Source organism: Prunus persica, chromosome G1 (genome assembly GCF_000346465.2).
Source record: "Prunus persica cultivar Lovell chromosome G1, Prunus_persica_NCBIv2, whole genome shotgun sequence".
Classification (NCBI taxonomy): domain Eukaryota; kingdom Viridiplantae; phylum Streptophyta; class Magnoliopsida; order Rosales; family Rosaceae; genus Prunus; species Prunus persica.
In genome coordinates, this window is record NC_034009.1 from 30,534,537 (window position 1) to 30,559,245 (window position 24,709).

A 24,709-nucleotide genomic window follows, 5' to 3' on the forward strand; every position below is an offset into this window, starting at 1 on the left:
GATAAAGTGAGTGGAAAAATAGGACAGTAGGGTGAAAATAGCAGCACTCATTTTAAAATAACCATGGCTAGCTAAACTTGAGCAGGCCCAATTACCACTTGCCTAATTCATCGATGGGTGCCGAAAATGAACACCAGAACTTTTTGGTCAAGAAAAGTTTCATTACTCAGGAACACCAGAACTTAGGTAATTGAAATCAAGAGATTAATTTCACCCAAAGCAAAAAGAAAGCAAGACATAATAAAATACAGACGCATGGTGTTCAAATCCATAACAAGGGTTGGTATTCGATACAATACCACAAGCAGCTGATAAAATGCTGAAAATACCCGGAAAATGAAGCCAGTAACATCAAATACTTGCGTTCCCTTTTGCTCATAAACAAACTTAAGAATGATATTAACTTCAGCAAACAGACAATGACCTTTTCTGATGCACAAGGTTGACCAACAAATAAAAAAAGTTCAATGCACAAGTGTTGATCAACTGTGTTTTACTTCTATGTGTCCTCAAACCAAAAAACAAAGAAAAAAAGGTCTCTTCCTGTGTATCAACTTATATTTGGGAACTTGTAGTGTTCTTCCTGCATGGAATGCTTCTCTGGCCCCATCATCCTAAAGTAAAGAACATGATCAGGACGTGTACAAATACTAAAGGCTTTCCAAGCCTGTTGTGAAATCAAGCTTACTCCAGTGATGAATTGAAGCGATTAAGCTTCATGGATTTGGTAATCATGTCGAGTCATGCCGACTAAGAAATTCGATTATACAGGGATAGATCTGCTCCGCTGCCTGCACTTCAAAAATATATAACTATAAACAAGTGGCTATGCAAACAAATAATCACTAGAGCACATCATTCTATTGCACCATAAGAGAGAAGAATATTCCATACCATTCGGCCTCCCACCAAATCATAATGAGCATAGTGTGGACCTCCAGATTCTCCAAAAACTTTATACGTAACTAGGTGTCGTGGAATCAGCTTAACAGTTTCTGGTCCATCAAAGTATCATAAGCATGAATCACACCAACCCCCCCAAAAAAAGTTAAAAACATAAGACATCTCTGATATGATTTTACCCTCTACAGCTTCAGGCGGGCATATTAGATCCTGGTCTCCAGCAAGTGCCAAAATAGGGACACTGCTTTTGTGCAGATGATCCTTATACAAATAGGTACCTCTCCTGTCACGTAGTCCACCCTCCCTAAAAGCTGTTGTTAGCTGCAACAGAAGTTTTGCGGGTATGGTGCCTGCCAGTTGTAATTGTATCTTATGTTTATTACTAATTAATAATATAAAGTTATTCAGCCAACAAACAAGAAAACTATATAAGGTTCAAATAATATATTTAAGCTTTCCAATTAATACCACTGGCTTAGGCCCTTGGTATCCTAGGGACATTTTTCCCATCTTAAGGTAAAGATACAGGGTTCAACTGATCATGCTCGAGAACAGATAACCTTAGGTATTCCTCTGTTATTGAGCCCACAAAACCATCTGCAACACTTTTTGAAGGTTCAACAAGTATAAATCAATGGTTGACTTGTGGATTAATCAGTAGAAGGCAGCCATGAAGTGACTCTAGCAGTAATTTTTTGAATAACTAGCCCAAATTCTTATGATATTGCAAATCTTAGGATGAAATTAACAAAGCATATCATGACAGTAGGAATCTCACAAAAGTTATTCAGAACAAGCTTTTTCAACAACTCTGGATGCATCATGTCCTCTGCTGAAATCAGATTATTGAGCCACGAGAAAACATAAGGAGGACGGGTTGAGAGAGGATAAGCAGCTGCCAATAATGTTCCTAAAGGAATAACTGGGACATTGAGAACCTGGGCAGGATCTGCCTGTATGACAAGTTCCTTAACATTAGTTTCTTAACACTGTTTAAGCTACACTTAATCAGACGGTCATTGTAATTAATTTAAAGATGATCTACCACAACTATCTCTGCATCCACTTACAAGGGGTATGAGCAATTTGAGAGTTGATTTTGAAGGTGTGTAATCAAGTGATGATGCCAATGTAACAACAGCTGCTAATTTGGACTCTCTTCCTTCAGAAACTTATAAGATGAAATAAATGAAGGTATCAAATTCATATGCTCAAGCATTCCTTACAAAGGCTTGCAAAATGAAAATAGGCACCAAAACATAAGTAGGAACCAAAACTGGAAAACATTCAATCAATGCTACATAAGACCAGAATTTAATCAAGTTCTTAAAAAACAATCACAATTTCTAATTTTAGATAAGAGCATGTCATCAATAACAAAGGAGATACTTACAAACAACACAAGGGTCTGCACAAATCTCATTGTTGGACAACTAAAACCATTGCTCTTAAACAGTGCCCTTAATACGAATTAAGACGCAAAGGCACTCCACCCCAAAAGGCAACTAATCTTATTTATAATCTAACATAATATGTTAGAGCAGTGCACACCACCCCAAAAGGCAACCAATCTTATTTATAGTCTAACATAATACGTTAGAGCAGTGCAATCCACCCCAAAGGATAATAAAGAAAAGAATATTATATGCATGGGAAGGAATGGAATCTCACCGCATCGTGAAAGCATAGCGTAAAGCAAGATACCTCCCATTGAGTGTCCAATAGCTAACAACTTCCCATCCTTTGGCTTACTTTCTGCCATTATGTACTCCATCTGTACGGTTAACATTGAAGACAATAAATTCATCTTGTAAAAGATAGAAAAAAAATATTTGATTCCATATAAAAGAAAGGGTACTATCCGTAATCAAACTGGATGTTTCTTCTAAAGACTAAAATCAAAATGGGCAAACATGTGATAGCCTTCCAGCAAGATAAATTGTCACCTCACCACAGCGGGTACATCCTCTTCCAAGTAATGATCAAAGTCCCAATCATACTTCACTATCAAGTCAAGTTGTTTCTGAAAATCTTCCAGTGTGGAAGCAAAACGCTCTTGCAAGTCAAACAATGGGGGTGAAACTGATCGCTGACCTTCTTCAATGATAGTTACAAGCCTTTGACTGAGGTCCCTGATCTGGCTAGCAATAGATGAGTTTTGTCTTGTCTCTAAGAGGCCTAAAAGCTTATCGCTTATCTCATTAAGACGCTCAGATAATGTAGAATCAGCGAAAAGTTTTGAAACTTGGTCAAGTAACTTAGCAGCCATGATTTTTGACTGACCTTCACTGAGAAAGCCAGAGAATCTTTCTGACAACTGCGTAAATGTTTCTGTCAACCTAGTCACTGATTTTGATTCGTTGCCTACAGTAATTATATTTGTAACGTCTCCTTTGCCAGCTGAAATGTCATATTCTTCTTCTTGGGCAGGAGTCTCAGGTGCTGAGGCACCAGGAAAACCATTTGATTGGCTTTTTGTAATGTCTCCCTTGGTAGCTGAAATATCATATCTTTCTCCTTGGACAGGAGACTCAGGTGCTGAAGCACCAGGAAAACCATTTGATTGCTTTTCTGCAGAAAAAGCTGCATTAGTTGCACCCGCAGAAGCAGTTTCCATCTGATCAGATCTTGCATGGGCAGACTGCTGGATTTCCATGCGATTTGGTTCGTGCACGCTCAATCCAGCACCACGAACTTCGAGAATCCATGTCTCAAATCCTTGCTTTGACATGTAACGTGCAAAAGAAGACTGCAAATATGCCACATTCATCAGCAAACACAAAGGAACCAAACCCATAACACATATACAATGACATTGATAACTTTAGTCTTTAGAGAAAAATAAAAATATCAAAAGAGGGTCAAGGATGGTTGTGAAAGTAAATATGAGATTTGTCCAACTGAAAGAATATGCCAGACCAGTGATTAGAATTTAAAATTTTTCTGAATAATCTCCTATAAACTAACAACAGTATAACAAGAAGAATCGCATAAAAGTACTGAGCTATGCCGTAACAAGAAAAATGAAATTGATTTAGTAAATAAAACAACAATTGAGGCATTTAATAATAATTAAATCGTGCAAATGTTACCTCAGGAGAGAGATCATATCCAATTGCATTGGTCCCCACCCCCGACAGCAGCAACAATGGGTGATTCCTCTGAGGCGCCTGTTTCAGTAATATTCACTACTCAGTATCTAATCCTTGTATAACTCAACTCCTAAAATCAAAATACACTCTTTTCACAAAGAAATGAGCTCCTTTCTTTTTGGGTTTCTTTTTTAAGTAAATCTAGTACCTTGGGGCAAGGGTGGTAGCGCCAGAGGGCGAGCTTCCAATCGGAGTTTGGCACGGACACGTAGTGGAGCTCATCGGCGGTACAAATCGACGGCTTCTCCGGAAGCTTCACCGCGGCCTCTCCCGCACCTATGGAGAAGGCTCTGAGCCTGAACGACGTCGTCCAGCACGAGGTCGACAGCGACAGAACCCGGCGCGCCGCAGAGGCCCGCGAGGCCATGAGGTGGGGAGTGAGAGACCGAATTGTAGATAATGAAGGCGACGACGTCGTCGGTGACGATGATGAAGATGCTGCTGCTGTGTGAAGGAGACGCGCGCAACGAATATCGTACTGAATCGTCGCCATCTGATGTTTTGCCTTGGGTTTTGTCGATTTTATAATTCCAACATTTGTTTTGGTCGTTGAGACGGTGGTTGTGGTGATGAATCTGATTTGGTGCTCTTTCTCTCGTTGCGACAGCACAAGATTCGTCGGATGTAGGTGTGTTCAGATGATTCGTGGGCCTGAAATATAAATGTTGTTTGACTTCATGAGAAGCAAACCAAACCAAACCAAACCAAACCAGGGAGGGACCACTGCCGAACATTTTAGATTCGATTTTTTTATTATTTTTTATTGGAAATTAGAATTTAGATTCAACTTGGGGCAGGTGGATTGGAAAAGAACACGTTCAACTGATCCCATCCTCTACTGTGATGAATGGACTATATGGATTTAAGGCCCAAAAAGCAAGTCTCAGATATTGGGCCTCAGCCCATTTGTCTAACGACGGCCCAAATACTCTTTCTTCCTTTCTCTCACTTTACAGAACAGAACCAGCAAAAGGCTAAACGAGCTTCCAACGCCTGAAGCCGCCATCTCTCTGCTGAAGCAGTGCCAAGTTTCACCATGACTAGTGGATATGGAGGTGGGAGTGGGGTCGGAGTGAAAGGAGTGTTCATAGGAGCAGGTTGCAACAGAGTAGTGAACAACGTTTCATGGGGTGCTTGTGATTTAGTCGCTTTTGGTGCCCAAAACGCCGTCGCTATTTTCAACCCCAAGGTCCGCTCCTTCTCTTTCTCTCATGCCTTCCCTTCTCTATGCTTTCTGAACCCACTTTTCCATTCAAAAACTAATTCCTTCTTGTCTTTTTTAAATAATAAAAAAATGGCTGCAGACTGCTCAAATTTCGACTACGCTTCCGGGACACAAGGCTGCTGTGAATTGTACCCAATGGCTCCCAAGTAACAAGTTTGCATTTAAAGGTACCTTTTCAAAGAATTAAAATTTGATTTTAGTGTTAGTTGGATTCAAGTTTACTGTTTAAGTTGTTATTGGGTTTCTGAGTACCTTTGTCGTCTGTGCACAGCTAAACATTTGGACCGGCATTATTTGCTATCTGGAGATGCCGCTGGTGCCATTATTTTATGGGAGTATTCTGTTCTTGAAGGGAAGGTAATCTTGTTGCCGATGGTGTTCATGTTATTGCAGTTCTTATTGTTAACTTTTGGTGTTTTATTAAATTTTACTTCACAACTTGTTGATATAGTGAGGTTACATTGAATTTTTGAATAGTTAGTTTAGTTGAACTGTGTGAAAAAGTAATTTTTGGTTTCTTGGCATTACCTCTCGTTTATTTCCTTGCTAGTTGGTGGATATGTTATTTCGTTTCAGTTTTTAGAAAGTGTTGTACTTCATTAATCAGTTAGTTGTCTCTTATTTACTAATATACTTGAAAGACTGGTTTCCTATTGAAATGCGATGTCTTCATTTACTCTCTTTGCTTTTGTTTACAGTGGAGGAATGTACAACAAGTACCTCAGTTGCACAAGAAGGGTGTCACATGTATTACTGGAATTATGGTTTCTCAAACTAAGGCAGTCTTTGCCTCTACTTCTTCCGATAGTACAGTTCATTTATGGGAGGTCGTTTTTCCATCTACTAGTGGAGGTGAGCCCAAAGTTCACTGGACTAAATCAAAGTTGTTTCACTTTCATGCATTTTATAGATATAATATCTAGATTAATCCGCATCATTAGTTCTACACATTCTGCCCATTTCTGACAATGTTGAAGAAAGGGTGTACGAGACAATTTATCGAAATGGAAACATCTTTCCTCCAAACTCTTCTTTAGATACATAGGTTCACATCATGCATTGACACAACGCTTTGTTGAAAACTTCAACTGCTCTCAAGCAAGAAAATATCATGTCTTTGTAATAAGTGGTACAACTGAAAATGCTATCACAATGAAAGAACTTGCAAATTGCATGCAAGATATGACTTTGCTGTGTTGTTTTAGGTGACTGTAATTTGTTGCATCTGGATTCTCTCTGTGTTGGTGTAAAACCTATGGTAGCGCTTTCATTATCTGAGTTGCCCGGAAGTGCTGGCTATTTAGTCCTGGCAATGGGAGGACTGGATAACAAGATTCACCTTTACTGCGGGGAGAGGAGAGGAAAGGTATTCTGATTCAGAATTATCAATCTTACTTTCTGATTTATTTCAGACTTGTGGTGCCTTAAAATATTTTAAAATTTTTCATTTGTACATCAAGTTTGTTCGAGGTTGCGAGTTGAAAGGGCATACAGATTGGATCAGAAGTCTAGATTTCTCATTACCTGTATGCACCACTGGTGAGGCAAATAACGTCCTACTTGTGAGTTCTTCTCAAGACAGAGGCATACGCATATGGAAGATGGATTTGAGGGATTCTTTGGATAGCAACCAGAGTGCTTACAGGAAAGAAAAAATAAGCTTAGCATCTTATATAGAGGGCCCTGTACTTGTAGCTGGCACAGACTCATATCAGATATCATTGGAATCTCTTCTAATTGGACATGAGGACTGGGTGTATTCAGTGGAGTGGCAACCCCCATCAACTGCATCTCCAGAAGGGATTGCCTACTGTCAACCCCAGAGCATCTTATCTGCATCTATGGACAAAACAATGATGATTTGGAAACCAGAAAAGACTTCTGGTATCTGGATGAATGTTGTTACTGTCGGAGAGTTAAGTCATTGTGCTCTGGGGTTTTATGGTGGCCACTGGAGCCCTAATGGAGATTCAATTTTAGCACATGGATATGGTGGATCTTTCCATCTCTGGAAAAATGTCGGTACTGATTTTGAAAATTGGCAACCACAAAAAGTTCCATCTGGGCATTTTGCAGCAATAACAGATATTGCGTGGGGAAGATCTGGTCAATACTTGCTGTCAGTCAGTCACGACCAGGTGATATGTTGTTCATATTATAGTAAACCCTAATGAAATTTTTGCTGTCTTAAAATGATGCAGTTAGAAGATTTTGGCTCTGATTCTGCCCTTTTTAATATATAATTTATATGCTGTATCATTCGGGTTTCCTATATTAAGTGCATTGAACTTGTGAAGCTAATTTCAAATATGGAAAACATCTAGAAAGTTCTCCTGCTAAATTTTTAGCAGTATCATATGACATTAAGAGTGGTATAACTTTGGATTACATGACATCTAATTCAACAGAATTAAACAAATTTATCTGGATTTTCATGTTACTTGAAGTCGAAATTATGATTCAGAATCCTTTTAAAATATGCAGACAACTCGAATTTTTGCTCCTTGGCAAAATGAGGCGTCTCTAGGAGACGAGGAATCTTGGCATGAAATTTCTCGCCCTCAAGTTCATGGTCATGATATTAACTGTGTGGCCATCATCCAAGGAAAGGGGAACCATCGTTTTGTCAGTGGAGCTGATGAGAAAGTTGCCAGGGTGTTTGAAGCTCCTTTATCTTTCTTGAAGACATTGGGTCATGCCATTTCACAAAAGTCTAGCTTTACTGAGGATATCCAAGTAGGTGTTCAGATTTTGGGTGCCAATATGTCTGCTCTTGGGCTATCACAGAAACCTATTTATGTTCATGGTGACTCTCTCTCTCTCTCTCTCTCTCTCTCTCTCTCTCTCTCTCTGGTAGGCCTTAGACTCATTTAATTGCTTCATTTTTTGCTCATCAATGAATTGAAATCTCGAGAAATGAACAATAAAGTTGTTTGTTTCTGTTATACATACTGGAAGAGCAGCAATAGACAACGGATGGATTAGTTTTTTTATAAGTTATTCTTATCCCAGTTTCACGTAGATTTCTTTTTTCCATAGTATTAATGTAATTTTTTTTCTTTTTTTCTTGTATTTTTGTAACTATCATGCTTTGAGAATAAGTTTGTATATTTGGAATAGTTTTATGGGGTTTTATTTTTATTTTTTCTCTTTGTTGTCAGCTGAGCAGCAGACACCAGACAGGAATCTAAATGATAACCTTGATACATTCGAAGCCATTCCTGATGCAGTTCCAGTTGTGTTCACTGAACCTCCCATTGAAGATCAACTGGCATGGCATACACTGTGGCCAGAGTCACACAAACTTTACGGTCATGGAAATGAGCTGTTTGCTCTGTGCAGTGATCATGATGGGACACTTGTTGCTTCTTCATGTAAGGTATATGGTGTCACTGTACTGCTGTTACATATATGTGAACTTGGATATTCTTATAAAGTTCCTAAGAAAGAATCGCTTTAGGAAAGGGAGCACTTGACTGGTGGGTAGATTGGAGGAAATTATTTTAAAATATTAAAGAATTGGATTCTACATGAATTGATACATTATTCCTATACTATACGTGATATTTATTGCAGGCCCAATCAGCAGCAGTAGCGGAAATATGGCTATGGCAAGTTGGTTCATGGAAAGCAGTCGGTCGCTTGCAGTCTCATAGTTTGACAGTGACACAAATGGAATTCTCGCATGATGACAAATTCCTGTTGGCTGTATCAAGGGATCGGCAGTTCTCTGTATTTTCAATCGATAAAACAGGTACTCTTTAATCCAAGTCCTGGCAATATCTAGTTCATTGCCGTGAGTTGTTCAGGTGTTGAATATTTTAGGAGAGAGATTGATATGATATTATGAGTGTTATTTTCAATGATCACCCATCAAGAGCAGACATTGCTTTCTACGATTGAAGCCTGTTGTTAAACTTTTCATGATACATAGTTCTTTTGATGTCCGTTTAGGCACCGATGAAACTAGTTACCAGCTTGTATCAAAGCAGGAGGCACACAAAAGAATCATATGGGCATGTTCTTGGAATCCATACGGCTATGAATTTGCAACCGGCTCGAGGGACAAGACAGTGAAGATCTGGACTCTGGGAAAAGACACTTCCGTTAAGCAGATCACGACTCTGCCGCAGTTCAATAGTAGTGTCACAGCCCTATCTTGGGTTGGTCTCGATCGCAAGAGCAATGACGGACTCCTTGCAGTTGGAATGGAAAACGGTCTCATTGAATTATGGAGTCTATCTGTTAAAAGAAGTGAAGATGGAGTAGCAGCAGATGCAGTTGCTGCAGCCCTTGTTGTACGGCTGGATCCATTGATGTGCCATGTTTCTTCAGTAAATCGATTGGCATGGAGAAATCGCAGGAATGAAGATTCCAGTAGCAGCATACAGCTTGCTTCCTGTGGGGTGGACCAATGCGTGAGAGTGTTTGAAGTTAACGTTAACTAAGATTATTGTGTTTTTTATATGTAAAATTAAATTTTGTAAGCCAATATTAATGACCATTTCTAATTAGTAGATTCTTGCATTATACAAGTTGAATTGAAAACTAATGAATCTCTTCTAGTGGACCCGACGCTATTGGGTCGTCGTCGACACTCGGGCGCCATGCAATTTTGGAAGTAATCTTGTTTGGCAAAACTTGCCTATTCCCGTTCATTGCTCCATTCTTTATTTCTCCATGTAATTAGATTAATTCTAGTGATTCTCGTGCGTTGTATCAAATCCAATTCCAAGACGAGGCAAAACGATTCTTCTTTTTATTGGAATGTGACATGAGATGAGAACTGATGGCGCCGATATCTTCTTCTGACTGGCAGCGCTTTCTCTCGATTGATGCCCATACGCCAAACTAGGGATCAATAAAATAAATGGTCCAAACTGCGACTAAAAAAAGTTGGGAAATAGTTCAAAATACCACCTATTTTATAATTTTTTGTCAAAATACCATCCCTTCCCAAAATTTTTAAAACTACTACCTATAAATACATCTTTATTGTAAACTGATTGCACCCATATCACATTTTCAGAAATTGGTTCTCTCTCAACGCTCTTGGCTCTGTCTCTCTCTTCAGCCCATCTGTCTCTGTCGCTGAGCTCTCTCCCTCGTGTAACTCTCTCTCCGATGCAATCGTCTTTCTCCCTCAGCGATGGCTGTTTATCCAAGCTTAACTCCACTGTTGACATCCACGAGGTACTGTTCATCTAACCCTCACCCATCTGGCAATAACAGGCACACTCCGTCACCCTCATTCATCACTCCGAAACGACGGCGTATCACAACTCATTCTCATGGTGCCGTACTTAAACTCCAGACCATCTCCTTCCTCCTTCCTCCTTCCTCCTACCTCCTCCCTCCTCCTCCTCCTCCTCCTTCTTCTTCCATCTCCGCCAGTGCTGGTTCCCCAGTTTGATAGATTGAAGAAACAGTGTAAAGAGATAGATTGAACAAGTGTACAAGGAAATCGAATTTCTTCCATGGTAGCGTGCCGCCGATAACTTTGCAAGTAAAGTAATCAACTTTATTTATGGTTTTTTTCTCCATGGTTGCAGTAATGACGTCGTAATTGAATCGATTCTGTTATGATTTTGGTTAACTTATCTGAGGCTTTTGATTTACAAAACCAATGTCCTAAATGTTGCAGCTGCTGATGTGAAAACATATTTGTTGACTGCTATTAGTGGAGGCTTAAACCAGCAAAGAAGAGGGGTGAGTTTCTTGATTGAGCTGTAGCTGCATATTAATCCAGTAGACGCCCATCTTAGTTTTCTTCCATTTGAGGCCTAACTTATCGTTCTAATATCTTCATTTAAGGCTTAAAGTACATTGTGGTTATGCATTCAGATTCCAAATGGCTTCTTTATTAGTCTAAATTTGATTTGTTATTTCGTTTAGGCATCTGGTTATAAGTAGATCCTGTATAGGACTTGTTGATAGGACTTTGTAACTTTTTCATTCCATGAGTGATAAGACTGGTTTGTTATCATGCATGTTTTTTATGCTGATTCAGCATCTTGTGCTTCTTTCTTGATTCTGTTACAGATAACTGATGCTCTTGTTGCAGCTTATATCTTGAATGCTACTCTTCTTGTTCTCAAGCTGGGCCAGAAATTATTTTGGAAGGATTCCAGGTCATTTTCACCATATCACAGATACAAAACTACTGTAAAGGTCCATGTAAGCAAAACTGTCTGTGGATTAATATTGTTATTCGGGTATTTGGTGCAGCAACTTTGATGAAATCTTTGATGTAGACTGGTTTATATAATCTCTATCAAAAGATGTTGAAATCATTAAACAGCTTCCAACAAAGGGAGGAAAAGCAATGAGTCCATATAGCATGCGTGTCCCAAGGAAGGGCAATGCAAAATGCTACCAGAATCGTTTAGTGCCTGTTCTTAATAAAAATATTGTAAGTGTATTTCAGGAGAACCTACCACATTTTTGTAAAGAATTTGTTAATTATCATATGCTGGTGTATATAACCAAGGAAGAAAAATTTCCAGTGCTTGAATGAGTGCCTTTTTTGGGATATATAGAATTTACAGTTGTTTGTTATGCTTTCTAATGTGCAGGGTGTTCAGCTCACAAAGTTTGATTACAGGCTTTCAAATAAATTGGATTCAAATTTACAAAAACTTAGGTGTAGAGCAAATTATCATGCCTTGAAGTTTAATGACCTTATTAATGAAATGGGGAAAACGTTGGTTGACAGAATGAGAATGAAAAGCAAGCATTTCATTGCCCTGCATTTGAGGTAAATTGCAAATAAATAAAAAATTACCTGCTTGAGTATTTTTTTTTTCCCCAAAAGATACATCTGTTAGGTACTCACTATAACCCAAGTTTCTTGATGTTCCTATCTTATGGTTCTGTGTTTAAAATCTTAATGCAATTGGCATTTGATTTATGAGAAACGTGCGCAGAGCTAAAATAAGAAAGAAACTCAAGGCTATTAAATTTCTTCTAATGGCCAAGATTAATGCAAATCATTTTTGTACGTCTGTTTTATGTTCGATTTGTATAATCATAAACTTATCGGTATTCATATTGTTTGCTTCAATAACTTTTGGCTCTTTATTGAAGTCGGAATGTGTTCTGTATATTAACCAGGAAAGTTATTGAATATTCGACTAATGTTTATTATACTTAATATCATGTTCATATTGTATGGAAATATTATCGAACGTATTACTGCATTATTTTTCTTAGTAGAAAACTTGCTTCCTGAAAGGTTTGATTTCGTGGGTGATTAGGCTTGTCGCTTTCAATCTTGGCTATCTTCCGGGGGGTGACAAAACAATTATCAGAGTCAGAAACAACACTGAAGAAGGCGTTGGAAGTTGCAAAAAGTATCGTGGTGCCATGAGGTCTTATCAGTTTAGTGGTTTACATGGGGCATCCTGGTGGATGGTAACAGTTCTGTTCTCAAATTTTATTTTTATTCACTCTGTATGCTAGTTTGTGCTCCCTGGTTTTTATTATGTTCATTATGCAGGTTGAGCAAAACCTATAACAATGGCTTGAGTAATTTTCCTTTAAGATACTAGAATAAATAAATAGATAAAGTTGGATAGTTAGGCCAATATAAGCTCAATTAAGTTCCTCCCAAACTATGCCTGAAATATTTTGCTTCTTATTATTAACAAAGGAATAGTTCTTTTGTAGCTAAAAATAATGAGTATGTTATAGCATGGGAAAATTGTTTTGCCCTATTTAATTTGTGTGTTTAGTGGGAGCATGACTTCTAAGGAACTTCTTGTGCAATGAAAGCAACAGTTGGAAGCTTGCCTTTTCAATCAACCCCCTTTTATTTTATTTTATAAAGTCTGGTAGATGAAGCCATCATTTATGCTTCCCCTTCAGATTGGTTTGGAATTGGATTAAGATATACATGGTTAGTTTTAGGTACTAGAGGAGTGGGATAGGCTGTTTGGATTTTACGTTCTAGTCTTGCTTTGAGAGGAGAGAGGGGGAAGGGGAGAAGGAGAGTGACATTGGAAGTCTTCTATGACTAGTAAATTGGAAGTCTTGGACTCTTATTAAGTTTGTGCATTTTCAGAATGAAGAATAATCTGTTTTTAGGCTCAAAACAAATAACGTGGATTGAATTCTAGGACACCGATGCTACTGTAGATCATAATAGAAGCTTTCTGCTCATGTTCCAGTCAGGGAAACAGAAGTGCAGTATCCAAGATTGTGCTTGATTCGTGAAATTGTTATTAATATTGATTTATGACATTGGTGATTGAGTTGGAGATTTCCAAATTGGACAATTCTTATTGCTTTGCTGATATGGATCCAATATGCTTTGTTTTGGCAAAAAGGGTCCTACTTAATGTACATTATTTGTTCTTTTAGACTTGATACGTATAAGTTTAGTTTTGTCATATGCTCCTGGCTTGCTTGTTCTAACTGTGGGCACACATAAGGCGGAAAACTTTACACGTAAGGCTTCACTGATGTCTTGAATGATGTCATTCAATAGTGACCTGTTTTATATAATTTGTATCTCTGCTTTATAACTACATTTGATATTTGGGGTTATATTGCATGCAGGCAAGCAACCCTGACAAGGTACGAAGTGAATATAAATCATTCTCAGGGTAAAGTGATGCCTAGTGTAAGAGTTTCATATCCAGGTTTTCTACTTAAACCTGACGAACCAAATTTGGTATGAACTACATCTTATGATTGCATCTTTGAGGCCAAAGCAGAAAAAATGCTAAACTACGTACAGTTTAAAAAATAATAATAATAAAAAGTCGAGGCTTTATGAATTAGTTGACTATTCTTTTTATTTATTTATTTAATTTTATACTTTTATACATTTTGTGAAGTCTTTTTCTCTTCTTTTTTTTTTTTCAAGTTGCCCTAACTTGGCACAGATGCATGTATGCACGTGTGTACTCAGAGCACAAACTCCTTTATAACTCAAAAGAACGGTCGCAAATGTTAGTTTTTAACTTGGAAAAATAAAATAAAATTGAAAGTTACTTTTGGGAAATGTTGAACTTTTATAACGAATATGGCTTCAGTGCAGAAGGCTTGATAGTAAATAGAAAATCTATATGCTGGGGGTTTTCTGGCTAGCTAAAAATGTGTGAGAAATGATGAATCCATCTGATTGCAGCCTATTTAATGTTTAATACCTTCATTAAAAAAAAGGTTATTGACAGTGCTTTGACTATCTTGCATATTATAATGGCAAAACCAGCAAGTGGCCCTAGTAAGAGAGATCAGCATGCAGGGATGGATGAGGACTAATTTTGTGTGTATGAAAATTGACTATCTTTGCTTGTATTGCTCTATGTTAGGGATCTTTTGTTCCATTTTAGTAACAATTTTGTTTAGGAGAAAAAGAAACATATTGCAGTTCATGCTTTGTAAATGCCACTCTTCTGTTACGATGGACACGTGGTATGCCCTTGTTGGGTAGGTTTGGATTGAAACCATGGTCGAGTGCTTGAGCCATGTTTAGTGAGAAGCTTGAATGGATTTTCTTTTCTGTTGTATTTGGCCCTTGTCTTTTCAAGCATGCCAAAAATCATCCTAGTTTTGTAATATGTGGTTTGTGCCCAATTAATTTACTGTGGATCTTGCATTTTTGTACCCAATATTTGATAGCTGCCTTCTTTTGAACGAAGATTCATTGAGGGAGAGAATTACTTTCCTTTTGAATATGAATCGATGTGCAACTCCAACTATCATTTCAAAGGTCAACATCAATTCATGCTAATATAAGGATGGATAACAATTGTCGTGTCCATGAGATTTGAATTCAAGATTACTTTCAACGAAGTGGAGACTCTGTTATTAGACCAAATGGCCATTGACATACGATATAATAGCAATATTAGGCCAATACATGTACACTATAGAGGCAATATTAAAGCAATATAACCACAATACGATAGCAATAGTATTACAATATCACCTATAAAAATATAATTTTTGTCCACTTATTGCTGATTTTTCACATGTTCAGAAATTTTGTTCTCTCAAGCTCACTCGGCTCTCTCTCTCTCTGGCACATCTCTCTCTCTTTGGTATCTGTCTATCGCAGCTCTCTGTCTCTCTCTTGGCTCTCTCTCTCTCTCTCTCTCTCTAGTGCAACTCTCTGTCTCTCTCTTTGCTCCCTTTCTGTAGCGCAGCTCTCTCTCTGTGTCTCTCTCTAGCTTCGTTTTGTCTCTTTCTCCCCTTATTCGCTCTCTGTCTCTTTATTCATACCTTCCTTTTTTTGTAAATTATTTTTTAGTTGTTATTATTTTTTAAAATAATTTCTTACAATGTCTTACGATGCAATTATGATGCACCTGACTGCTTGTTTTTGAAAGGCACGTTGTTTCTTTCTCCTCCTCATCTTCTTTTTGAATGAAGTATGGCCTAAACTGTAAACCCATTGATGAGCCGTAGTCAATATACATACACTAGAGAGGCAATATTAGGGCAATATAATGGCAATACGACAGCAATAGCATCACAATATACATGCAATACGATGGCAATATGCATACAATATGTATACAATACACAGACAATATTAGTACAATACACATGCAATAGGACAGCAATATTAAGTCAATCTACATACAATACACACACATCCATTACAGACTACAATTTAGAAATGGAAAATAAATCGCCACCGAACCCTAACAATACTATCCCGAGAAGCAAAAATTATTTCTTTCATAAAACTTGACAATTCAATTGTTATTACATAGTCAACCAATCTTTGCTCTATTACATACATACTTCCTACCTATAATTATAAATAATGGAGAGCTCACAAATTCTACTAATTTGATCTTAACTTCATCAATTTGTTCTTCGTTGTATGAGTTAGCTCTCCCTTCTTGCACATTTTCCAAGCTGTTCTATTCTCCTCCCGTGTAGCAATATCAGCAACAACAGGTTATCTACAGATCTAAAATCATAACTGCAGATGATTCTCAATTAGCAAAGAGGAAAACCATTTTCTTTTATAACTTCGGTTCTGAAATATATAACAAAATACAAAGACCTTTGCTTCTGAAAAGGAGCCAAAGTTTGTCAACCAATTCATAGTAAAAACGAAGAAACTAGTGAACCTAACCAGAGAAATGCTAACCTGCAAAACCAACTCCAAAACTTTAACCACATCATTAATACTTGAGATTTTCTTCTCATGGATTATGATTAGAGGATTTTCCAATTCCTATCAGCACATACACAAGTTTGAAGATAATCAGCATCAAGCAAAAAGGGACTTGAGGTGCTGCTAACTTTAACAAGCAGCCATCTAACAGTTTCAAGACATAGTTATCGCTGGGTCAAACTAAAACTTACACATTTCTGATTGTTCTGGTTGGTGATGAAATAAGGGGATATGTAGCCCCTGTCTAGCTTCATTCCCTCAACAACCTCCAACTCATTGTCCAATGTTTTCCCATCCTGCAGAAATTAACATAGTGTGAAGCTTACATGTTTTGGGTATCATTTGGGAATAAAAAACTAAAATAAAATTATTTGCCCTCCAATATATTTCTGTAAAAATTTCATAAGACCCATACATACCTCACTTTAAAACAACAATAAAAAGAAGCTGATATCATCCAGATTTCAGCCCTTGCAATACGGTAACTACACTAATATGCCTATGACAAATCTGCTGACTAGAAACAGACACAGGCAAATAAATTCACATACCCATCAGCACAGCCACTGTCCAGGTCGTGATGAGATACAAGCCAATAGACGACCACCACCAAATTGCTCTTCAATGTGCTGGTCAAGGGTGCAAATCTGTTGACGCTTCTCCAACTTTCTTACTACATGGTTGTTCTTCTTCACCTCCTCAGCAACGGCAACGGCAGCATCACCTTCCTATCAAACAAATAACACAAAATGCCATCAAAGACAGTAAAGTTCATTGCGCATGTGTGTGTCCAAAAGTAAAGTTCATTACCAGAAAAGCTCCTTTATTTCATTTTACAGGCATAGTATTCTTGTTGATCAGTAAAATCAGAGGACTTGAGCTGCTCCAGTGGGACTACCACTGACTCAATTCGCCCAAACAAGCAAGCACTATGAGATCCTCTTGGCAAAACTAGACAACCAATAACCATAACACCCTAACCCTATCACGAGTAGTGACTCTCCAGATTGCATGTGCATTACAGGCCACTGCCCCCCTCCATTTCAGCATGCAGGGAAACTCAACCAATTCTTCCAGCATGTGTACTTTGTCATAGATAGCATCATCCTAGCAGACAGAATCTCATGTGACAATCAAGTTCCATTTTCCAATTTTTTTTTCCAATTTTTCATTATATAGCTAGAGACAAGGGGGCAGATTAGTATGCAGCTCCCACAATGGATGACTGGTCTTCGGTGTTGACTGCTGCTTCAGAATCTGGCTTTCCTGGTTTGACCTCTTCATTGAGTGTAAGTTTTATCTTGGGTGACAACCTCTTGACTTCCTCTATTGTATAGATAAAAATCTCCTTACCATGCTGTAGAACTCACTGCAACAAAAGTACATAGATTGTACGGGATGAATATTCAAAGGCATGAAGCTTAGATTCATTAACCTAATTACTTCTGGCGGAAGTTCATAAATGGGATGGATACCTGAAATTTAAAATAAACAAAAAAGCTTCCTACCTGTAATGAGTCGATCAAACACAAGGCTTGATTAACTACAATTCCAAGGCAGATAACCATTCACAAAAGTTTGAAATTACCCATTATGAAATTAAACATTCGTGAAACATTTTGCATTGTCAGTTTTATCAGATTGAACTACACTTAGTGAAGAAAGAATTTTTGTTTTAAAGTAAGAAAAACCAAAATCCAAAATTGGCCAAACCAGTAACAAAATTAAGCTCCACATCCATCCCATCATCACAATTATCACAATGATAAAAATCAAGCATTACCCACCAAACAAAATCAAACCCATCAAACCAGATCAACCAAGATCACAAATAAGAAAGCACAGAAATTGAGCTCACCTGAGCAGCAGAAATCCTAAGCAGAACTCTCCTGACTCTAGAGTCCATAGCGTCAGAAATCCCCATTTGGATCCTCATTAGCTCACCCACCGTCATAACCCGCTTGGGCTTTCCAGGTCCCGACCCGGACCCACCCGACCCAAGACTCTTCTTGGAACCCGAACCCGGCGATTTGAGACCCAATGCCTTCTTCATCCTGCCGGCAGCTACAGAAGTGAGCGATCTTTGCAACTCCGGCAAGCTGTTGAGCGAGTTGGCGTGCTGGGTCGATGAGTCCAAGTGAGAAGAAGCGAAAGACGATGTGAAAGCCAGGGCCTTTCCGGTGGATGTGTGGTAGGCAGCGACGAAGATCTTAGTGGAGCAGACAATATTATCGATTATGACTCTGCAAAGCAAAAGAAGCTGTGGTCGGTGGAGAGAACAAAATTTCTGAAAATGTGATATGAGTGCAATCAGTGGACAATAAAGATGTATTTATATGTGACAGTTTTAAAATTTTTGGAGAGGGATGGTATTTTGACAAAAAATTATAAAATGGGTGGTATTTTGAGCTATTTCCCAAAAAAGTTCATGTAGTAGAAAAAATTACAAAAAGATCATGTTGATTGATTTGTTGCACAAAGCGGAATATAGCTTACCATAAGTAATGAATGACGTGACCCACCTGTGTTGAATTTAGACTGGAGCGGGAGAGAAAGGGCCAGGCACCAGTGACAGTTGAAAAAAGTGCTAAAACACGTGTTAGCTTAAATTATAATCACAGCACTACAGCAACAAACTGTGTAATCTCTCCCATCCCAAAAACAAAACGCAGAACCTCGTACTTAATTACTAATTAAAGCATTAATTACTTGGTTAATGAAACAGAAGAATCTCTATCACTGCCTACTCACATGAGAATCAGTGAGAGACGAATACCATGCGCTTCTTGTGTAGATTTTTGGATTTATACGAGGAGTTGGGGGTCAATTTTTGATGTGATGAGATGAGATGGGATGAGATGATTGTGTGTTTGTTTTCTTTTGTGAGCCGAACTTTTCAAGATGCACGACATCAAAATGTCCTTATCGTTTGATCTTACTCAATTCCACACAAGATTTGTGTCCCCATCTTGGCCGATTCCATTATTACCATTTGCAAATCTGATCCTCAGCTAAGCTTTGCACCAAAATCTTGTTTACGAGGCCCTCGTTGTATTAGCTATTTCTTAATCTGACTTTTTTCTTATCTTAATTTGCCCAAAACTTCAAATAGCAAATATGGATCTACTTGGATTGGAGATTCATAAACGGGAAGCATGGCATGGCAACATGAATTCAATACTCTTGCTACTTATAAAACATTTTATTCAGAAACTGATCTGCACAAGCACACAATATAAATATATTGTTCAAGTTTCCAGCTTTTACAGTATAATCTGAGACCACCTTTCCATTTCCTATCGAGTCTATGACAATGAGCAACGATATCACATACAAGAAAGAGTTGAAGAGACGACCAAAGTTCCTTATTATCTATCACAAATACATACCACAACCAATTACCAATAACAAGGGCAGACGCTAGAAACACAGATAATGTAAACATAAAATCCAAGCCAACTTCTCCAAAATTGTTTCCTTCTTCTCAAACTGACTAACAAACGCTGTTCAGTCCTCATCTCTGCTGCTTGATGTTGTCAGTTGGAAGCTGGGCAGAACCTTCCGGCAGCACCATGGCAGCGGCCGCTGTCATGGTTTGGTACTGAGAAGGTATTGCCGGAGCCAGAGGCTGTGTATAGTATATCTGGGCATGAGAAGGCTCAGCATATTCATACGCATAATTAGCAGCACCCCCTGAAGAAGGAACAGCAGATTGATGAATCTGAGTGGTGTAACCAACATATTGTTGCTGATGCTGAGGAGGAACTTGAACCACAGAAGGAGCAGCTGCGGTTGCTGTTCTGTACACACCCCCAGCCATATCGGGTTTCGCAATCTGGGCATTCCTTATCTGGTTGAAAGATGCAGAAGGAGAGACCATGGCGGAATTTGGAGGTGTTTGGGAGCGGCTAGAAGGGATAGAAGTAGCAGCTTCATTGATATTTGATTGCTGCACAGGCAAGTTGGTGTAAGGTTGGGCCTGTCTGGCAGGCATGTAATAAACCTGGTATTGCTGCTGCTGCTGCTGATCAAGCTGGGGGTGATGATGGTGCTGATGGTGTTGCTGCTGCTGGGAAGGATATACAGGGTAGTATGCCGGGATTGGAACAGAGCCAGGGTGATGCTGAATGTAATGTGTACCAGCGTGTATAAATTGCTGTTGCTGTTGTGCTTGTTGGTGTTGCTGGTGTGCTTGTTGGTGTTGTTGTTGCTGCTGCTGCTGTTGTTGATGATCAAATTGGGCTTGCAATACATACCCAGAATCATGAAGCTGTTGTTGCATTTGAACCCGAGTGTTTGGATCAGCCATATTCAATTTTGGATCCACAAGGTTTGCAGGAAACCTGGTATTTCCAGAGGGTATTTGAACAACTGGGTCTTGGTAAATTACAGGTTTTGGGCGAGACGCATTTGAGAAACTACTATCGCTGTAAAATTGAATCCAACATAACACAAGAAGCAAAAAATAAACACTAATTAAGAACTTGTTGATCATCACAAACAACAACAACAACAACAGTAATTTAAGCAACCAATTTACTGAAAACAGAAAGGACTAAAGACTGAGCATAAATTACCAATCAGGCGTACCTTGATACTGAATCTGGGGATGGCAAATCAATAGATTTGGGCTGAGACTGAGCGGGCAGAGTCTGTGGCTGAAGCTGAAGCTGAGGCTGAGGCGGTCTCCGATACCCAGCCGGCGCGCCGTGATCCGATCGCTCGTCGTCCGACACAACACGATTCAAGTACTCGGTGGCCGAACTCAGCGGCGCAGCGGAGGCCACGATAGTAGTCGGCATCGGAGGCGGCGGAGAAAGCACCACGAAGCTACCCTCATCTTGCTTCTGCCCACCACCACCAACAGTCATCTGAGCAAACTGCTCCTCAATCCCCATCTTCTGATCCTGCACTCTAATCCCACCACCACCTCCGCCGCCGTCTTCCACGTGGACCCGAATCGGCGGCAGGTTCGCAAGAGAAGGCGACGATGACGTGGACCCAAAAGATGACGAGTTTTCGAGCATCGGGGAATCGGGCACAGAGTGAACGTCCTGCCCACCACCACCACCCTGTTTGGCATTCTTGCAATTCGCAGGAATCGTAGCCTCGGCGTCTCTCGAAGCCGAGTCCAAATTATTGGGAGCGCCACCGGAAATCCCATCGTCGTCGAGACCGAGCAAGCAATTCACGGAGGCGGAATCGGAGAAGCCCCGATTGAGCATACCAGACGCGCCATTCAGCGCGTTCAAGAACCAGTCCTCGGACTTGGTGGCCGGCATATCGAGAATGGGTCCCATCGATTGCGTCGATTCGGGCTTCAGGGGAAAGAGGAAGAGGCGGAGGCGGGAGGGCTTGGAGGAAGAGTTGCTGTTGTTGGTGGCCGTACGGTCGTACTCGTCGATCATGTTGTCGAGGTCTTCGTCGGTGGTGACGGAGATTAAGGAATCGAGGTCTTCGCTGGGGAGCTGGTACTTGAGGGTGAAGGGGCGGCCGTTGAGAAGGGTCTTGGAGAGGCGGTTGGAGAGGTCGGAGAGGGAGGTGTGGCGGTCGACGACGACGATTCGGGTGTCGCCGCCGACGTAGCACAACGACTTGTCGTGCGGGCGGGGGACGATGTGGCCGCCGTAGCTGCACATGAGGCGGAGCCTGGTGGTAGGGGGGAGAGGCTCGTCCCATGAGTCGGTGTTGCGGGACCTAGGAGAGGAGTCGACGGAGTCGGCGTAGTTGGGGTGGTGGGGCTGCAGCGATGGGGCCGCCGGTGGTGGTTCCATGGTGGTGGTGGTGAGAGAAGTGGAGTGAGTGAGAGAGAGAGAGAGAGAGAGAGTATGTGGGTTTTTGGTGGGAGGTGGTTTAGAATCTTTTAACACTCTCTTCTTCTTCTCCTTTTTGGGGTTGGAGGGAGGAGGAGAGCGAGAGAGCAAAAGAGGGGTGATGTATGGGTAGCGGATGCTCTTATAGTTACTCCACACCTGGTCTGGTCGCCTCCAGGCTCCAGCTGTTTTATTTTTCTTTTCTTTTTCCTTTTTTTTTAAATCTATAATTTGTTAAATTGGTTTGCTAATTATTGGGGAAAATGGATTTTATTTTTGTTAAGTAATAAATTGTAACATTTTTTTAGGCTTTTATGGGGGAGAGGGAAACGGGGAGGAGATTGTGGTTGCACTGTGGGAAAAGGCCAACTTGGAAATGAAACTGTGTGCGAGTCCAGATGGGTTGACAGCTAGTTTACTGATTGGCTCCAGTTGGGGTGCGAGGCTCTCTCCCTCTAGTGTGGGATCTGCTAGCCTACATCCATGTTCACAGTTAGTAGTACTATGATAATCATATTTGGATGCTCCGAGTGCCATGATTATCTTCTACTTCAAAATTCAAAATTGAAATCAAGATTTCCCCCTTTCTAATTCTCCTAACCGAATTTTGTTTTTTTAAGTTTTATTTACTTCTTATTATCGGATTACTTAAACATTCCTAAATTTACATGCAAAGGACTTTGTATTGCTTTAAGTCACTCTAAGTCTAAGTTGAATTTTTCTGTGAATTGAAGCTTCATATACTATTTTTAATAATCTTTTGAATGCACGTTTTATGTTGTATGCCCCCTTGGCATACACGTGGTTTTTTTTAGATAATTAAAAAAGATAATGGATTATTGTATTTCATAAAAATAAGACTCATCTAATTTTTTATTTTTTTTATTTTTTTAATATGAAAAAGTGTGAATTTAATTTTTTTTAATTATCCTCATTTAATTAATAATTTCAATTCTTAATGTTTGTATTAACCAAGGGTATTTTCTTGTATTTTGAAGGTTTCACCATTCTCTGTCTTTTCCTTTATATATAGATAGATTATGATATGTGCAAAAGTATTTTCATAAGATGACCAAAAATATATATATTTTACATAATTATTCATGCACAAACATATATCTTCTTTTTTTTACATACGATAGAATACTTACAAGATACTTTTTTATAATGAGTTCATACATTTATACAACACAATAAGACTAACCACAACTAATTAAGTATTGAAACTCATTACATATATATCGTTTTTCTGTCGAACTAGGTGTAAGATCTCACATCAACCAACGGAGAGGGGGTGATGTGCCTCATATGTGCACACCCGCATCTATCTAGCACAAGGCCTTTTGGGAGCTCACTGGCTTCGGAGTCGTAGGAACTCCGAAGTTAAGCGAGTTGGGGCTGGAGCAATCCCAGGATGGGTGACCCACTGGGAAAGGGGGCCCAAAGCGCACAATATCGTGTTACGGCGGAGTTGATCCCGGGATGTGACACTAGGTAAGAACTTTATGTTGCCATTAGACCCCTTCTTATATATGTATTAACCCTTTGTGATTATTGTGTTTGTATTGTTCCTTATAGTTAACGATCTTTACACTTGAATTATAAATGCAATATTTCAATTTTAGCCCCAAAAAAAAAAGGTGATAAATACAACTAGAACAAAGACTAGTTATTGGCGCAAAAAAATATCCATCCTAATGTACTAAAGAACCACTAACGTGCATTGAAATTTTGTACACTCAAAATAAAATTGCTTTAAATTCCTCAACAATTGTAGAAGGAATAATCTTTTGACGCTTTTAGTGGCTTCATCCCTCTCACAAAATCACAATTCACATATGGAAACAAGTTTTCTTAAACGCGTATGGGAGAACCTTGAATTATGTAGGCTTTAATCCCAATTAGGAAATAATTAAAGAAATAAAACGAGCTTCCCCAACTCCCACTCCACCTCAAAACCAAAACCAATCGGAGTGTTGGCCGCAATTCTAGTAACGCACCCACGGGTGACGCAATCATTTGCACTTTTCTCTTACTAACCAAAAAAGAATTCTCCAATTGAGAAAACTCAGTTGAAATGATAGACCACGCTCTTCCATATTCCACGCGCGAAAACGCTTACTACAATTGGGGCTCAACCGTCGAAACCACGTATTACTGGTAGGTGTAGTTTAGACACGTGAGGGTTCACTTTACCAAGGGCAGCCACGAGACTCCCTGCAGTAAAGTGATGACGTTTTGCAACAGCCAGGGCAGTGGTTTTACTTTTATGTTAGAATAGAATCTGGTGCTTCTGGGTGTATTTAGCTTTTTGCTTGCAGTTTATGCCTCTGCGTTTGGCAAAAGCATACAATATTTTATTTTATTTCCATTTTTGTGTTTTATTTGGAATGTCATTTCGTGGTTAAGGAGCCTAGACAGTAAATTTCTTCACATTCATACAGTATTATAATTTGCAAATCACAATGGTTAATTC

The 24,709-nt window shown here is 39.3% G+C and overlaps 3 protein-coding genes and 1 long non-coding RNA gene across 9 annotated transcripts; 1 reads left to right on the forward strand and 3 right to left on the reverse strand.

Annotated features, from left to right (window-relative positions):
* On the reverse strand, nt 188-4,724 carry LOC18790904. Of its 6 annotated transcripts, none has more exons than XR_002271874.1 (10): nt 4,204-4,722; nt 3,996-4,073; nt 2,855-3,652; nt 2,575-2,677; nt 1,974-2,074; nt 1,682-1,856; nt 1,083-1,253; nt 895-995; nt 689-796; nt 188-614 (listed from the first exon to the last, which is right to left on the reverse strand). XR_002271874.1 is itself a non-coding variant. In XM_020564641.1 (10 exons), exons 1-9 carry the CDS (start codon nt 4,546-4,548, stop codon nt 732-734), a joined length of 1,932 nt encoding a protein of 643 aa, XP_020420230.1. In that variant the 5' UTR covers nt 4,549-4,720; the 3' UTR covers nt 188-614; nt 689-731. The 6 variants fall into 6 exon arrangements, 5 of the variants coding, with proteins under 5 accessions (XP_020420230.1, XP_020420240.1, XP_020420237.1 ...); XM_020564641.1 differs by having other exon boundaries at nt 689-791; nt 4,204-4,720; XM_020564651.1 differs by having other exon boundaries at nt 188-796.
* Nucleotides 5,012-9,932, forward strand: LOC18793767 (elongator complex protein 2). The gene is made up of 10 exons (XM_007226946.2): nt 5,012-5,244; nt 5,360-5,447; nt 5,552-5,637; nt 5,979-6,132; nt 6,486-6,646; nt 6,741-7,418; nt 7,765-8,086; nt 8,442-8,659; nt 8,857-9,034; nt 9,235-9,932. The coding sequence occupies exons 1-10, from the start codon at nt 5,092-5,094 to the stop codon at nt 9,726-9,728; spliced, it is 2,532 nt and encodes an 843-aa protein (XP_007227008.1). The 5' UTR covers nt 5,012-5,091; the 3' UTR covers nt 9,729-9,932.
* LOC109946560 lies at nt 16,343-17,764 on the reverse strand. The gene is made up of 4 exons (XR_002269685.1): nt 17,231-17,764; nt 16,972-17,148; nt 16,612-16,716; nt 16,343-16,480 (listed from the first exon to the last, which is right to left on the reverse strand). It is a non-coding gene; the product is annotated as an uncharacterized LOC109946560 (long non-coding RNA).
* Nucleotides 19,590-22,586, reverse strand: LOC18793474 (putative uncharacterized protein DDB_G0268364). The gene is made up of 2 exons (XM_020566784.1): nt 21,011-22,586; nt 19,590-20,847 (listed from the first exon to the last, which is right to left on the reverse strand). Exons 1-2 carry the CDS (start codon nt 22,192-22,194, stop codon nt 19,935-19,937), a joined length of 2,097 nt encoding a protein of 698 aa, XP_020422373.1. The 5' UTR covers nt 22,195-22,586; the 3' UTR covers nt 19,590-19,934.